Source organism: Xiphophorus maculatus, chromosome 22 (genome assembly GCF_002775205.1).
Source record: "Xiphophorus maculatus strain JP 163 A chromosome 22, X_maculatus-5.0-male, whole genome shotgun sequence".
Lineage (NCBI taxonomy): Eukaryota > Metazoa > Chordata > Actinopteri > Cyprinodontiformes > Poeciliidae > Xiphophorus > Xiphophorus maculatus.
In genome coordinates, this window is record NC_036464.1 from 17,378,086 (window position 1) to 17,392,837 (window position 14,752).

The window sequence follows — 14,752 nt, forward strand, 5'->3', positions numbered from 1 at the left end:
GCACTGCGAATAACAACTAATTCAGAAACGTTATGCTACTTCTACTCTGGTAATGCACCTACATTTGTCCTAAAAGCCACAGTGAAACATGATCAAATTGCTGAAGAATTTGGCTGTAAGGTTAATTTCCTGCCGTTGGAGTTCTGTAGATTTAGCTGAGAGAGAGTCGAAACAGGGGGAGGAAGGAGAAAGACAGAAAGAGAGAAGGGGGGGAGAAGGAGGTCGACTGATTCTGTGTGTGTGTGTGTGGGTGGGTGCATGGAGGGGTGGGGTGGCCTATGAGCAAAACAGAACTTACTGTTTTTCTTCCAACTGATTCCATATGATAGACTGATTGCCTTCTCAGCCAAAAGGGAGAAAAGAAGGACCACCAAACCATGGGAAATCCGAAAAGTAAAATGTGCTATGTGTAACCTTTCGACCCCCGTGGCCTTCGCTTACGGAAAGCAGCTAACCCACAGCTGAAATACTGTTAAGAAAAGAAAAGAAGGGGAAACCTGACTTTTGTGCGATTGTTTAGATTTAAATTGTGAGGGCCAATTATGGCAAGGCAAACAGTTTATATATGCCACGAACTAAAAACAAGCTTCTCTGCACATTAATGGGCATTAATGGTTCTGTCACCAAAAGCAAATGTAATGTTTAATACAACAACGACGAATACAAAAGAAAAAAAAAAAAGCAACAACAAAAAAAAAAAAAAAAACATAGCAGACAATTAATATATCTCGGTGCTCTGTAGTCCTAGTGGGGGAAAAAGCTAATCTATTTGTTTTTGTCTTTATTAATGACTCCTCTACTGGAGAACAAAATCAAATAATTAAAGTCCTGCCCGGAGCACCAAAGTCATTATGTTCGCTGACGTTCTGTTTGTGTGTTTCACATTTATGACACGATAGGTGTGGATCGCCTAGCAACCAGTTTCTTAATGAGGAGAGCAATTAAAGAGGTTGAGCCCTTGCCTCCGTGTTCCCCTGCTCCCATGAGACCTTCTGTGTGTTGTGTGTGGTGTGTGTGGGGTGTGTGTGCGTGGGTGCGTGTGTGTGGGTTCTTTACAGGTTACCCCAACCCATCCTTTATTCTCCTCTTCACCGCACTCTTCAAAGCGGCAGAGTGACGCCCCGTAAAGCAAGAAAAGAAGCAATTGTCAACCGCCCAGTTGAACATGTCTTTGTCTAATAACTTTAATACACCTTCCCTCTTCTTTAGAAGTTGAGATCTGTTTTTTTTTCTCTTTTTTTCCCCCTCCCAGGCTAAGCTCTACAACAAACTAATTTATCATGCATCAACAGCGATGGCTCACTTTGTTTTGAGTCACCTTTAACAAACGGAGATGTGCCACGGGAGGAGAGGGGGAAAAAAAAAGAAAAAAGAGAGAGGCGGTTTTATAAAATGTAACTCCAGCCATGTCCTCCGCAGCGGCTCTGACAACTCGAAGGCAAACAGACAGACAGCGTGCTTTAAATTAGCAACACATTCTTCCTCTGGAGTTCACAGGGCGAGAGGCTTTCAGCCTTTGTGGCTGTCTGACTGGCTGGAACAGGGAGGCATTCTTTCCGAGCGCAGCTCAGGCTCAAGAAGTGCTGCCCCCTATTGGCACTCAGAGGGGATCGCACCCAGATGACAGTCTGAATCTCGCCATGTGACATTTTTGTTCACTTGTGTGCTCTGTCACACAACAAGCATATTATGCATTCAGACATGAATGTGCTTTGAGGCCGGCTGTCACTCAAACATGTATGGATTCAGGCTCAAAGGTGCATAAACATGCTCACAAATAGCTGAGTCTTTCACACACGCACATCACCCCCCTCCCACCCTCACCTCCAAACACACACACACACAGCAAATACAGAAATGCTCTCACTCACTCACCCCCACACGCATACACACGCCAACACAGACATACACTCATGCGCGCACGTTCCTTAGCTCAGTTTCACCATTATAGAGCCCCAGACAATATAGGAGACTTAGCATAGGGCCTGCAGCGCCTGACTCATTTGCATGCCAAGTGGCTGTAATGCTGTTAGGGTTTATGCAATAAAGACAAGCGAATCCAGACCGCCGGGCCTAAGAGGACGAAAAAAGAAGAAGGGAAAAGAGGATGGGAGGAAAAGGAATAAGAGAAGGAGAGAGACTGAGGGTGAGACAGCGAGAAAGAGAGACAGAAGAGAGAGTCAAAGGGAACAGATGGCCCAGGGAGAGGTAAAAGGTATAATCCCATCAGCTGCACTATCAACCGACCATCTGGACATCCCACAGCACAATTACAACACATTTCAGCAGGCAGAACAAAGGACGGCTTCACAGGGCCACATCAGACCTGTTTGAGTGTCACAAAACCAGAGCCAGAAGCTCCTCCGCTCAGATCTCGAATCGGCTTTGACGTCCTCCACGGCTAACGCTAAACTGAGAAAAAGGAAAAAAAGTTGAAAACGGGTAGCAAAGTTGCAGCATGTGGTTGTTTAAAAACATAAAATTATTTAGATTCAATTTGAGGTGATAACTGGCCCTTGATTTGTTTTACTTTCGATCCTAAAGTTTGTAAAGACTTAGTAAAGCAGCAGAACATTGCAAACTCCTCCGTCCACTTCAACTGATGTCTATCATCTGTCGGGGTGGGAGGGGGGGCACACTGTGCGTGTCTGTCATCAGATCGCCTGTGCTGACTGTGTAATCCACTTTGCCACGGTCCCCATTCAGCACATGCTCCCCGCTCTGACTGTGCATTGAGACATATGCAAATTTCCAGGCAGAAGGGTGGACGGCTTAGGGCCTCAGTCACTGCCTCTCCATGAGTCCTTCTGCGTGTGGGAGTGAGGCGTGGGGCTGGGGGTATATGGATGCAGACAGGGGTGTGATAGATGGGATTTCCGAGGTGGCGTTTGTCTATTCTCGTGTCCGTGTGTGTGTGTGTGTGTGTCTATGTGTGTATGTGTAACTAAGCGCAGCCCGTCATAGGTTTCAGGCAGCAGCTGCCCCCCCACGTCCCCACCCAACAGTCACCATCAGGCACCCTTCTAGCCCCCTCCTCCTTCCTGCCCCTCCTTCCCTCTCTTCGTTCTCTCTCATCCCCAAAGTCAATTTGTTTACAGTAATTTTGAAGGGTGAATTATTTGCTGTAATCGTCCGCACTGATGAAGGTCAGGCCCTTAGAGGGGGCCCCGGCATGCCCATGGAGGGTTGGTCCTCTTTCAGACGCTCCGCTTCGCAATTAAGGAAAGCAAATGTCACTCCTCCAGGCCTCACAAATGAAAATCTGTACGAGGTGATTAGCATGAAGTCAACAGCGCCTGTTAAAGTCAGATTCCCTGTAGTACCAATGTGTGTGTGCGCACTTTATGGGCAGAGAGAGAGAGAGCAAACATGACCTGAACAGACCCAACAGTAAGGCAAACAAAGGGAGATGTCTTGTCTGAGGTGATCCATACAACAATGGCTGACTGTGATTTACTTACTGGATGGAGGGGATAAAGGAGGATAGAAGTGTGCTTGCAGTGGGAGGAGAGTAAGAAAAAAAAAGAACAGAAGGAGAACTTGCAGGAATAGTTGCATGCATTTTGAGGAGCGGGAAAACATGCGCATTTCACGCCATATTATAAGATATTGATGAAAATAGATTAAATTTGATATTGCTATTTTATGGCAAGCTGTCATGATATTTCTGTTGTAAACATGGTGTTTTGCCGAACACCATATTAAGGCAATGCATCAAGTGACAGCGAAAGTGAAGCATAAGATCACTCAAATTAGATTATAATAACAACTCCCACTGTTGATGAATGGCAGCGCTGCACAGCAGAAGTCATGCCAGATGAAAAGCATTGTAATAAACAATGTGAAATGGATTGAATCGATCACAAAAAGAAAACAAAAAAAAAAAAATCTTATACTGAATAATTCATGAGCGCATTTCACGATATGAAACCTGAAACTACACGCAGTGTGCCTTCACTGTATTGTAGAACAAAGGTAATGAAATAACATGAAGCAGCAAAGCTTTAGCTTGTCATTTCCACTTCTTGACTCATTTAAGATGTGTTCAGCTTTAAAATTTTACTGTACATGTCCGTGCATGCTTAATCAATTCTGATGGCTACATTTGCCCTGACACATAATTTGCTCCATCAAATCATTTTCCTGGGGAGCCTGAGCGTTTAGCCTTTGTGAAGTGGACCATTTGAAGGGTCTGCTTAACTACACCACTCCACCGAGCTGATAAATGATTTTGATTCTCGTGCCTTAAAGGACAAATCCATCATTTTTTTTTTTTTTTCTGGGGGCAATTTCCATGATATGTCTTTGTGGGAAAAGACACACAGGGCTGAACGTAGAGGTGATTCAGTAACGTGTCTGAGAGAAAAGAGACATGTGCTGGAGTGTCAAAGCCTGGGTGCTGAATTTGCTCTTCTCTTTGTCTTGGATAAGCAGCCACCCCATGCATCAAGGCTATCAGCCCCAGTGAGGGATGGACCACTGGAGGAGCCACTGTCATCATCATCGGGGACAACTTTTTCGATGGTCTTCAAGTCGTGTTTGGCACTATGCTTGTATGGAGTGAGGTACGATAAAACATTTGTTAAAGAAATACTTCAGAATTTGTTCTCATCAGTCAGTCTTGGATGCTGAGACTAATCCGAAAGCAGGCTTTCAACCTGGATTAAACAAACATAAGTTTAGCACAGCAGTGATAATCATTTACATAGCTGTAAAAAGTGGTACGCTTCCAATAGTCCTCTGCTGAGAAACGTACTGAGAAACAACAGATAAAACTAAACTGTCTTAAAATTAATCAAACAATGGTTTGTCAAAAACAAAGTAATATATTTTACTTTTTCCACCACTTCACTTTTAAATCAGTTACTTTAATGGAAAGTTTTGTTGAACATGTTCTGTTCTTAGTAAATGTTTCGCAACAGGAAGATAATTTTTGGTGCACCACCTTTTACCTCCATGTAAAAAAAATCATAAGCCTTTTGTGTAAAATAAACCCTAAATGCAATTGTGGCAATGATTTCAAGGTTCATGAAATAACATCTGCATGAACAACTTTGAGATTGGAGTAATTTCGGACTAGCAGTTGGCTTCACCTTCAGGATCAGCTAATGTGGATTTGTGTTAAATGACGCCAATATATATTTTAACCTTGCAGCCTGAATTGCTTTCCCTCTTGCATGGAAATTATGTTCTCAAACGTTGATTGTTTGTTTTTTGTCGGTAACTCGTGATTTCCTCTCGTTTTCCTCTGTAATCTAGCTGATAACTCCCCACGCCATCCGTGTTCAGACTCCCCCTCGGCACATCCCCGGCGTTGTGGAAGTCACGCTGTCCTACAAGTCCAAGCAGTTCTGCAAAGGTGCCCCTGGGAGATTTGTCTATACTGGTGAGTCAGAACCTTCTGTTCCTGTCTTTCTTTGTATTTTACAATCTTTTACTATACTCTATCTCCATTCTGTCATTGGGGTGGAGACCTCAACTATCTATCCTAGCCAATAATAAAGAGATGCGGCACACAAGCTTTTCTGGACGGCTTGTCTCTTGCTTTTAAAGCCTTTACAAATATGATTTTGACTGATTTGGATTTCTCCTTAAGAACTATAATATAAAAAGATAAAAGAGATACAACCAAGATTTTTTTTTCTTGTTCTTCTGCCACGAGCAGTTGATATTTTTCAAGAGCAAATGTTAACATCACATGTTTGTGAAAGAGCATATTAGCAGCGTTTGATATTATTTTAAAGGCAAAGAGATTACAACGTTGACATTTTGAACTTGCATTAGCATGCTTCCTCAAAGTTCCCTTTAAACACCTCACTGATATTGTACATAGCTAACTCAGAGTCTTCTCAAAATTCAAACTTGTCAAGTAATCTAGAGCCAATTTCTCTGCTCTTGTTAAGTGATCTGGTTCGATGAATGTTAAATAACCATGATCCAGTAAGGTATCATGCTAAATTACAGTCAAAACCCTTCAAGATAAATCTTTCTCCCAATCGTTCATATCTACCATTAAGTATAACAGATTATGTTTTAGTGTAATTTGCTGAATTTATAAGTCAAGCGTGGTTTCATTTTTTATGAATCAAATAAGAACGTCTATAACTAGGTTAAGTGAATGAGTGTGTCTGAAGTTATTCTCATGTGTGATCAGCATGAATTTGTAAGAGAAAGTGTGGGAAGAGAGGGTGAGAGAAAGAGGGAGCGTGTGTGTGTCACACCGCGAGTAAAAGATCTGATTATCTTGGCTAACAGAAGGAAGTGGTGGTCTTATCTGTCATCATTGGTGAGTAGACAGAGGTTGTGAGGGTCAGAGCCTGTCTGACCTGGAAGCCTCTGTCTGTTCCAACTCTGGTGGGCAGAATGAAATGACCCCTCCTTCCCTCTCAGCACTCCTGAGCCTTAAGCAAAGCTCTGGCCTTGAGCTCAGCAAGGCCAAAGCTGGGGGCCCCCCAAACCCCTTTCCCACCCCCAACAAAAAAAAAAAATCCCAATCCAGACCTTTCCATCCTGCAGCAGCTGTTTCTCATCAAGTCCCCCTTGCTCTCCCTGATGCCCCAAAACTACTACTCCCCCCCAGCACCAGAAACAGCCGTTGGTCCCCTTCTCCTCCAACCGTGCAGTCTGGCCCAGCTCTCCTGCGTTTAACCTCCCTAGCAGGAGTGGAGCAGAGGCCAACAAGACACCGGGATAATGAAACAGGAGTGTAGTGTGACTGCATAAGTGTATGTGTATGTCTGAAAGTGAATGAAAGTGGGGGAGAAAGTGTGAGTGCAAAAGAGTCTTTGTGTGTGAGGGGTGTGTGTGTGTGTGTGTGTGTGTGTGTTACTAAACAGCCCTGAGAAGGTGTATAAGTTAAGACATTAATGGCTTCTATAGCACCCTAGTGAAAGTGCCAGGTCCCTTAAGAACAGACCCCATTAGTCACAGAGGCTAAGCGGATTGGGATGATTACCATCAGGTTTTACTGGAGAAATGTGTCCCCTTCCCTCTATCTTTGTTGATTTTTCTCCCCCCATTCTTCCACTCTGTCTTCCCTGGCTCCTTCTCACTTCCAGTTAGTATTAAGATACAATTACCCCTGGAGGCAATGGTGGTGCAATTGATTAGTGTGGTGAATTAAAAGCGAAAGTCACCAACAGACAGGTCCAACTCCTTTGCTTCCGTACTCCCTCAGTGGCTCGCTGTGATTGTGCGATGGTGGAGGGTGAAGCTCGAGTGAACGAAACCGTTAAAAGGCAGCATAATGCCAGAATTAGGTGCCGCTGATTCCATATGTACAGTAATTGCGAGATGAAAAGGATGTTAGCTACTCCTCTCGGAGATTAAAAAGCGAATTGAGTGCAGGGAGAGTGGATTGTGTCTTTAAAAATGAAACAGCTCATTTTAAGACCACAGTTTTTCTTTTTCTTTCACAGCACTTGAACAAATGGCCTTCACACAGAAGTAGATCGGAGTTACATGAGCGGGGAAAGTGAGTGCGATAAAATGGCGCTGTTGAATAGGCAAAAAACGTCACCATAGAGCAACACGTGTATATCAAAAAGTCTAGCTATCAAAGCTTTTTGACTTCAGAATGCAACCTGAGGACTGTGGGTTTTTTTTTTCCATGTTGACTCCTCTTTCCCCACTGTCCTAATTGTGGAGATTTAACTCGGTCAATTTAAGAAATTATCACAAATTACCAAGAGTCAACACAGAGGAGACTGCAGTCAATTGGAACAGCGGAGGGACACGTCCTCAGTCAGGTTAGCACCCTGGATCGGCTCCAAAACTCACAATCCATTCTCAGAAAGAGAGGATCCTGTAGCGTATGTCAAATAATCCTGTCGGCATTGACTATTGAATGTTTAAAACACTAATGAGACAAACAGACAGACCATATAAAACTTAACTAAGCTGTAGCTGACTGCTTCAAGGAACCTATTTATGTTCTTTAATTGACACTTTTTAAAGGAGTGAGAAGCTATTTTTGTTTGTTTTGCAGCCTTCTAAAAGAGCCTTGTCCCCTGGAGCTTACATGCCTGTCCTCTGTCTAATCCATGTATTGGTTATCCATTGGTCAGGACAGAAGTGGTGGAACCAGCTGTCAGCAAGGTTGTGGAAAATCAAAAGGAGAAAGTTACGGCTGCACCTGAGTCGATATTTTATTTTGCTTTACACTTTATTAAGCACGGAAAACAGCAGCGAAATGGGTTTAATCAAATATCTTAAACAACGAGTCCCAATTTTAAGCCTCATTTGTTGCCTCCCAACCTTTTTACTGCATACTTATAGAGCTGTGTGAAGGAGTAAATCATAAATAAAAATTTGACTGTACAATTATTCCAATTTAAACTCCTAATTGCATCAGAGCTATTGTTGTATATATATATATATATATAATTTTTTTTTTATCTCAGCCAAGTTTCCATGAAGAACTCCCCTCCAGGGCCAGCGATGATGCAGGCCTGTGGTAATATGGTTCTGCAAGCAGTCCTAACACACTCAGCCGCTATTTATCCTAATCAGTGACATCCACATAACCAGGATTGCTTAAAATGAACCCCTTCCGCGCCCCAGAAAACGCACATTTACCGGGACCCCATTTGTCATGGGTAAATTGAGGGTCAGTAAACTTCGCCTGTATCCTCCAGTGGGGATCCAGGACATGCATCATAACGTTAGGAGAGAATGATTGGCGAAGGCGAGCTGTCACATATTTGTCAGGGGGAAGGGAACATTATTTGCTAATTTCCCAAGCTGGGCACTGACAGGGTGCTTCGTCTTCAGACCTTTGGTGACCAGCATGGCTTCCCGGCTATTAGTACAAGTCAAGTGTTTTTTTCTTTTTTTCTCTCCTCCCACTGTAAAGCGGCAGTAATAAGAGCCATTCGTTCGACCTCACAAGACTGCAGCACACTGGGTGAAGGATTTTGGATGAAGCAGATGCCCCCCATACAGAGAGTTGCTCTTGCCAGGCCTTAGTTGTGGCCAGACAGCCTTGAGGGCTGATGGATCACAAAGTTTCCTCGTCAAGGTGACGCTATCGACTCCACTGCACCAAAATCTGACAAAATGGGTATGAGGCAGTCATTCATCAACATAAGGACAAAGGGGTCATGTGTGCTTCACTCAATACTGTTGGAGATCAAGAAATGTCAACCCTGTGAGGGAATAAAAAAGGAAGCGGTTGAGAGTGCTGAAGTGGGTTCTCTATATAGATAAAATGTTTTTTCCGAAGTATTCATACCTCGTTAACTTTTTTTCCCCATTTTGTCACAAAGCAACCACAAACCTTGTTGTGTTCAATTGGAATTTGCATGTGATAGACCAACAGAAAACAGCACAAAATGTTGAGGTGGAAAAGAAACACGCATTGTTTTTAGAGTACTTTAGAATAAATAATCTGTTAAGATTTAAAGCAGGGTTAGGTTAAAATATCACCATATGAACATAGAAGGATTATTGCAGAACTACATGGACCACCTAATTTTAAAGGCTGGGCGAGTCGAAATTTAATTATTACGGCAGCCAAAAGGCCCGAGGTATCACTAGAAGAGCTGCAATAGTAAACAGCTCACGTTGGAGAATCTGTGGACAGATTAAATATAAGTCGAGTGACAGACACATACCACATAAAAGACTTGTAGCTGTAATATGAGAGACATGTCATTCAAAATATTGAATCAAAAGGTATAACTATAGATCCACGCCACACTTTTATTTATAAAAAGAAAATACTCCTATGCAATTTTTGGCTGTAACCTGACAAAAGATTAAAATGGGTATGGGTATGAATACTTTTGCAAGGCAAAGCACACACAAACTAAATGTTTAAAATTTATTAAGCCAAAAAAAAAAAAAAACATGCATGTACATTGGATTTCCCTGCATTTTAGCAAATAGCGCCCTTTTCTCCAAAGCTATAAATAGTGGTATCCAAAAATCAAACACTTCCTGCTAGACTCGTGGAAGGCAGAACAAAATGCTGCACCGTTCTTGACCCTCCTCTCTCCTGAAAAAATTAAATAAACAACCAAAGACATCTTTATCGGCACACATCAGACAGGGTCTAGTGCCGTCCAGCTGGTGAATTGAGCCTATCCTCTCCGCCCTGCCGGCACTTTGAAGTCCCAGACTTACAAGCTGATTAGATGGAGAGCTTCCTTTTCATTTCCTGTCCTGCAGGGCTGGGTTTGGTACTTCACTAGCGAATGGTCAGTGACGGGGTGTGGCCTACTGAAAGATATGTTATAATCAAAGGCATTCAAGGAGGTATGTAAACAGATCGGCTTCTGAGGAGGACCTGCAAACACACAAAATACTTCATACTTCATTTGCGTATTTAGAATCTACTCCACGCAGGGTTTTGGAACCTTCCTCCAAAGCCTATTTTTAAGACGAAAGTCAGTGCAGGAGCGAGGAAGGATGACACAGGCATTTATAAATGTCATCTCTGCAGTGAAATGGGTTGTAACCAGTTGGCACAACAGTTTTAGCATGTGTCAAGGCGTGTTATCCACCAGCCATCGCCATACCTGCCTGTCTTATTACAACTGCTGGTATTTAGCGCGAGCTCCACAGGAGTGGAGCAGACACTCATTGCCAAGTGAGATGGGCCTGGGCTTGAAGGCCTTGTGAGCTTGTGTGCATCGCGACAAGGTTCCACAGAGGAAGGTCCTTGTGTCCAATTAGAGGGCTGACGTGACACGTGCTCACACTCCCCCACTGTCAGGCAGCTTGTCAGGTAAGCTTTGAGAAGCACACTGTGGCATTATTCCACAGCGTGTTATCAGCAAGTGACCTGTGAAATCCAGCTTCAGGAAATTGATTGAAATAAGTACTCGCGGCCGAACGTGTGTTTTCACCCATTACTTGTTTCTGAAAGTGGTTATTTTTCAGGAGCGGGAATAAAAAAAAATGAAGGTGTTAGTGTGTTTTTTCTACCAATAAAGCAGGTATGCATTGATTTATTTTTAATTGGGCCCACTTTTTGTTTAACTATTAGCGTTTTTTTTTTTTTGGTAAGTGAAAGTCGTCACCAAGTCGCAGCATTAGTCTTTTGCCACTGGACAGACAGGCAGAAATATGTTCTGTTCTCCTTTCACCACCTACCCTTCCCATTTTCAGGCATGATCCAAACCCGAAAGGCTTTAAAGGAACTCCAGCCCCCGACTACCCCCATCCCTTCTCCTCCGCTGCCGCTTTTTGATTGAAATTCATCGGCGAGTTTATTGAGAAATGAATGAGGGAGGCAGCGCGGTATTGACTTTGAGAGGAAAACACAACTCATCTTGAATGAGGGGGAAAATTCACCCGTAATTTAGCCGCCATCGATCCATGCCCCGTCCATGTATTGATCTTCATTTTACAATATTAATTTGCGCTTGCAATCAGCTGTGAAGGGAGCCCATTTGATTTCTGCGGGGCCAGTAATGTGCGAGAGTCCACCGGCGTCCTCGGAGAAGAGGCACACATGCTTTAGATGTCATCTAAGAGGATTGAACAGGTGTCTCTGGCACCTTTCTAATAACACAGCCAATATGAAGGGAGCTGAAATTATGGATGTGCGATCTGTAACATTGCTCCCTTTTAACCGTGTTAATTACATTTTATCTGTTGCAGGGGCAATATCTGTGGGAGACTGTAACTGTCGAGCTTTTTTCATCTGTATTGGCTCAAAGTTCATGAAATTTCAATGAACATTGATCTGTCTCCATTGATTTATCTTAACTGCAGATCTTTGAAATTTTAATTTCCTGTTCATCTCGAGACTGCTGGAGATGGAATCACTGAGTGGTAACTGGCTGCAGTGGATGGAGATGATATGGTCAGTGTTGAAACAGATGAGGTTTGCTTTGCGTGGGCTTGCTGTGAAAATTTCAATTTGACTTGGTTTGGTTGGTTTATAGGTTGGTTTCCAAGTCTGTGTGCATGTTTTCTACTCTTCCAAATGGAACTTATCTATTCTGAGGAGCAGCAGCATGACTTCTGATTTCTTTACCTTCCCTCTATGCACAGTATTCAATTTTAATTCCTTGAAGTAACCATGGAAAGTTATTCGCCCTTTCTGCAGTGCTTTGCAATAGTATTCAGACCTGAAATGTTTTCCCGTGTTATCATGTTACAGCCAAAAACAGAGTATTTTCAAATCTTACAACAGAATCTCAATTGGTTCATATCTAGGTCATTCGAACACATGGACCTGATTTGGTTTAAGCTACGTTTTATTGCCGTATGTGTAACATTTGGCCTCAAATAGGCTTTTCTCCAAGAATGCTCTGTATTTATCTTCATCCATTTCCCTATTAGCTATGATCAGCTTCTGCTGCTGAACAATAGCACATCCACAGGATGAAGCTGCCACCACTCTTTTTCCTGGTTCTTTGTGGGTATGGTGTGTCCAGGGCGATCTGCTGTTAGTTTTGCATCCAGTTACATTTTAGTCTCATCTTACATGAGCAACTTTTTCTATACGGTTTATTGAAGCAAAATGCAAATGGGACTTGACTTTCCTCTCACCACTTTTCCATAAAGAGTGGCAAGAAAAAACAAATAGCTTTCCTTTCAACAGATTCCCCCCCACCTGAGCAGTGTGTCTTTGCAGCTCGTCCAGTTACCGTGGGACTCTTGCCAGATCTTGGTAATTTTGCAGTAGCACCATAGACTCCCTGACCTAACACTAATTTTTAACAACTTCATCCTTGACCTGTCAGTTGAGTTCATTGCTGTTCCTAATGCTGTTTGCTCACTGATGTTCTCAAACAAACCTTTGAGGCACTCACAGGACAGCAAGATTAAATTACATTAATTAATTGGATTAAGTGACCTTTTAAGGGGAGGATTGGATTTTATTTTAGAGTATCAGAAGAAAACTGAAATCTCACGTAACTTTTGAGATTTCAGTTTTATTTGAAAAAACTATATTTCTATACATTTTCTTTCTATTTCATGCACTACTCTGTGTTGGTCTGTTAGATTAAGTCTTAATAAAATACCTAATTTTTTTTGGGCTGTAACATGATGAACTGAGAAAATTCTCAAGGGCTATGAATACCACAAGGCACCAAGTAATTCCTGTAGAGTGGTGAATTTCAGCTGGAAGAGGTCATTCTGCGTGATGATAGATCTGCATTTGCGTAACAGACTACAGGTGCCTAAAGGGCTTCAGTTTGACAAGTCACAAATGCAATAACACTTGAATGAACTTCTTGCTTGTGCTGTTTATCTGTCTCCCCCTTTCCAACTCCCACTCCACCTCTAATTTGTGTTAAGGGGGGAAAGAAAAAAACTGCTCAATGGTGTAGGAGGAGTGGAGATAAGCTCGAAGCAGTTAAGTATAATTAGCGAAAGTAATAGCTGGCAAATGGCAACAAGGCTAGGTTTTTTATCTCCTGGAAAGATAGAGTTATCGTAATAAGCTGTAATGGCTGGCAGGAATGCTAGTACTCTGTGCAGGCTTCCATTCAGGCTCGTAGACTTAACAAGGAACAATTTCCCTTGAATTTACTGCTTTGCTCAAACATTTCCCTATGTTTATACCCTGATACTGTAAGTCAATACACGTGTTCACTCCACTTTCATATAGATTGAGGGCACACATTGCCGTATTGCCATGTAAGCACTTCTGGCTGCCAGCATCGGCCATGTTCTTCTGTTCCCTCAGAGCGGTTACTCATGTCCCATTTCCAGAGAACACGGAGAAGTGAGCAGCAGACCACACTCATACGGCATGTACAAGCGATCCACTCTACATTTTAAGTAAAGTGCCAGTGACCGAGGCTGCTGAAGGACCTCTCGCAGAAAATGAAGGGAAAAGGGAGGGAAGATTGAGGCGTCAGATCGAAATAAGATTGGGAAGCGTGCATTCCAGGAAAGGAGGAATTCAACTGAAGGCCTGCCACGGCTGCCAGTGCGCATGCGGGCCTGCTCAAAAGGAGGAAACGATACGGTCGCAGCTGCACAAGGAGTCAAGCATTCCATTTCTTCATATTCTGAAACACGATCATTCGGTCTCTTGAGAGAATTGCTGAAATAGTCATAAAAAAATATTCTACTTCCCAATCTTCAAGACGGTCCACAGTATGTCTGCGCATTTTGCCACTTACCATGCTAATTCTGCTCGCATGTGGCCATAATTCTTTAAGTTATCAGCTGTTAAATTTGAAACATATTTGCTGTCACATTCAGTTAGGAAAATTTCTATCATCCTGGAAATTAAAACACGAAGCATCTCTGATCCAGCCAGGGTGAACAGATATAAGGAGTATAATTGAACAAAACACGCAACCTGTCGAAATCTGTGCAGAAAATGAGAGAAAATGAAAATTCTATTAGTGTCTAATGTTCCCTCCTCCCCCTCGCTGCGCGCTCTTCATCTCTCCGGCAAAGTATTCAAATGCAAGCCCTGCCTTACCTCCCCGTGTCTCTTTTTCTCTAATTATCCATGAGGTCAGTAAGCAAAATGGGGAAGAAGCCAGGAGATCAATACAAATTATCCCTGAGCAAACCAGTGCTGACAGTTTGAATTGCAGCATATGTTTACCCAAAATCAGGCAATTTATCTTAATATCAGGCGAGTAATGCAGCAGGGGTGAGAGGTCACACAATCTCTCCACCTCATAATTACCCGCCTCTAAAACAGGAAAGTGGTATTGATTGGCCGCGGGCCGGGAAGCGGGCGTGACTGGAACGTGCCAGTGACCCCCACCTCTCCCGCTCCCGGACACCCACCCTCCCCTATCATACCTCCCATAGTTCTCTCTGTCCC

The 14,752-nt window shown here is 43.0% G+C and overlaps 1 protein-coding gene across 4 annotated transcripts in view; it reads left to right on the forward strand.

Annotated features, from left to right (window-relative positions):
- Window positions 1–14,752, forward strand: part of ebf3 (early B cell factor 3) — an 88,862-nt gene that overhangs the window by 55,777 nt on the left and 18,333 nt on the right. For 2 of the 4 annotated variants that reach the window (XM_014470951.2, XM_005804881.2), the window contains exons 9-10: window positions 4,432–4,565; window positions 5,260–5,386. In XM_014470951.2, the coding sequence (XP_014326437.1) occupies window positions 4,432–4,565; window positions 5,260–5,386 (261 nt within the window). The remainder of the gene's footprint in view (window positions 1–4,431; window positions 4,566–5,259; window positions 5,387–14,752) is intronic. The other 2 variants (XM_023328045.1, XM_005804882.2) reach the window with 1 other exon arrangement.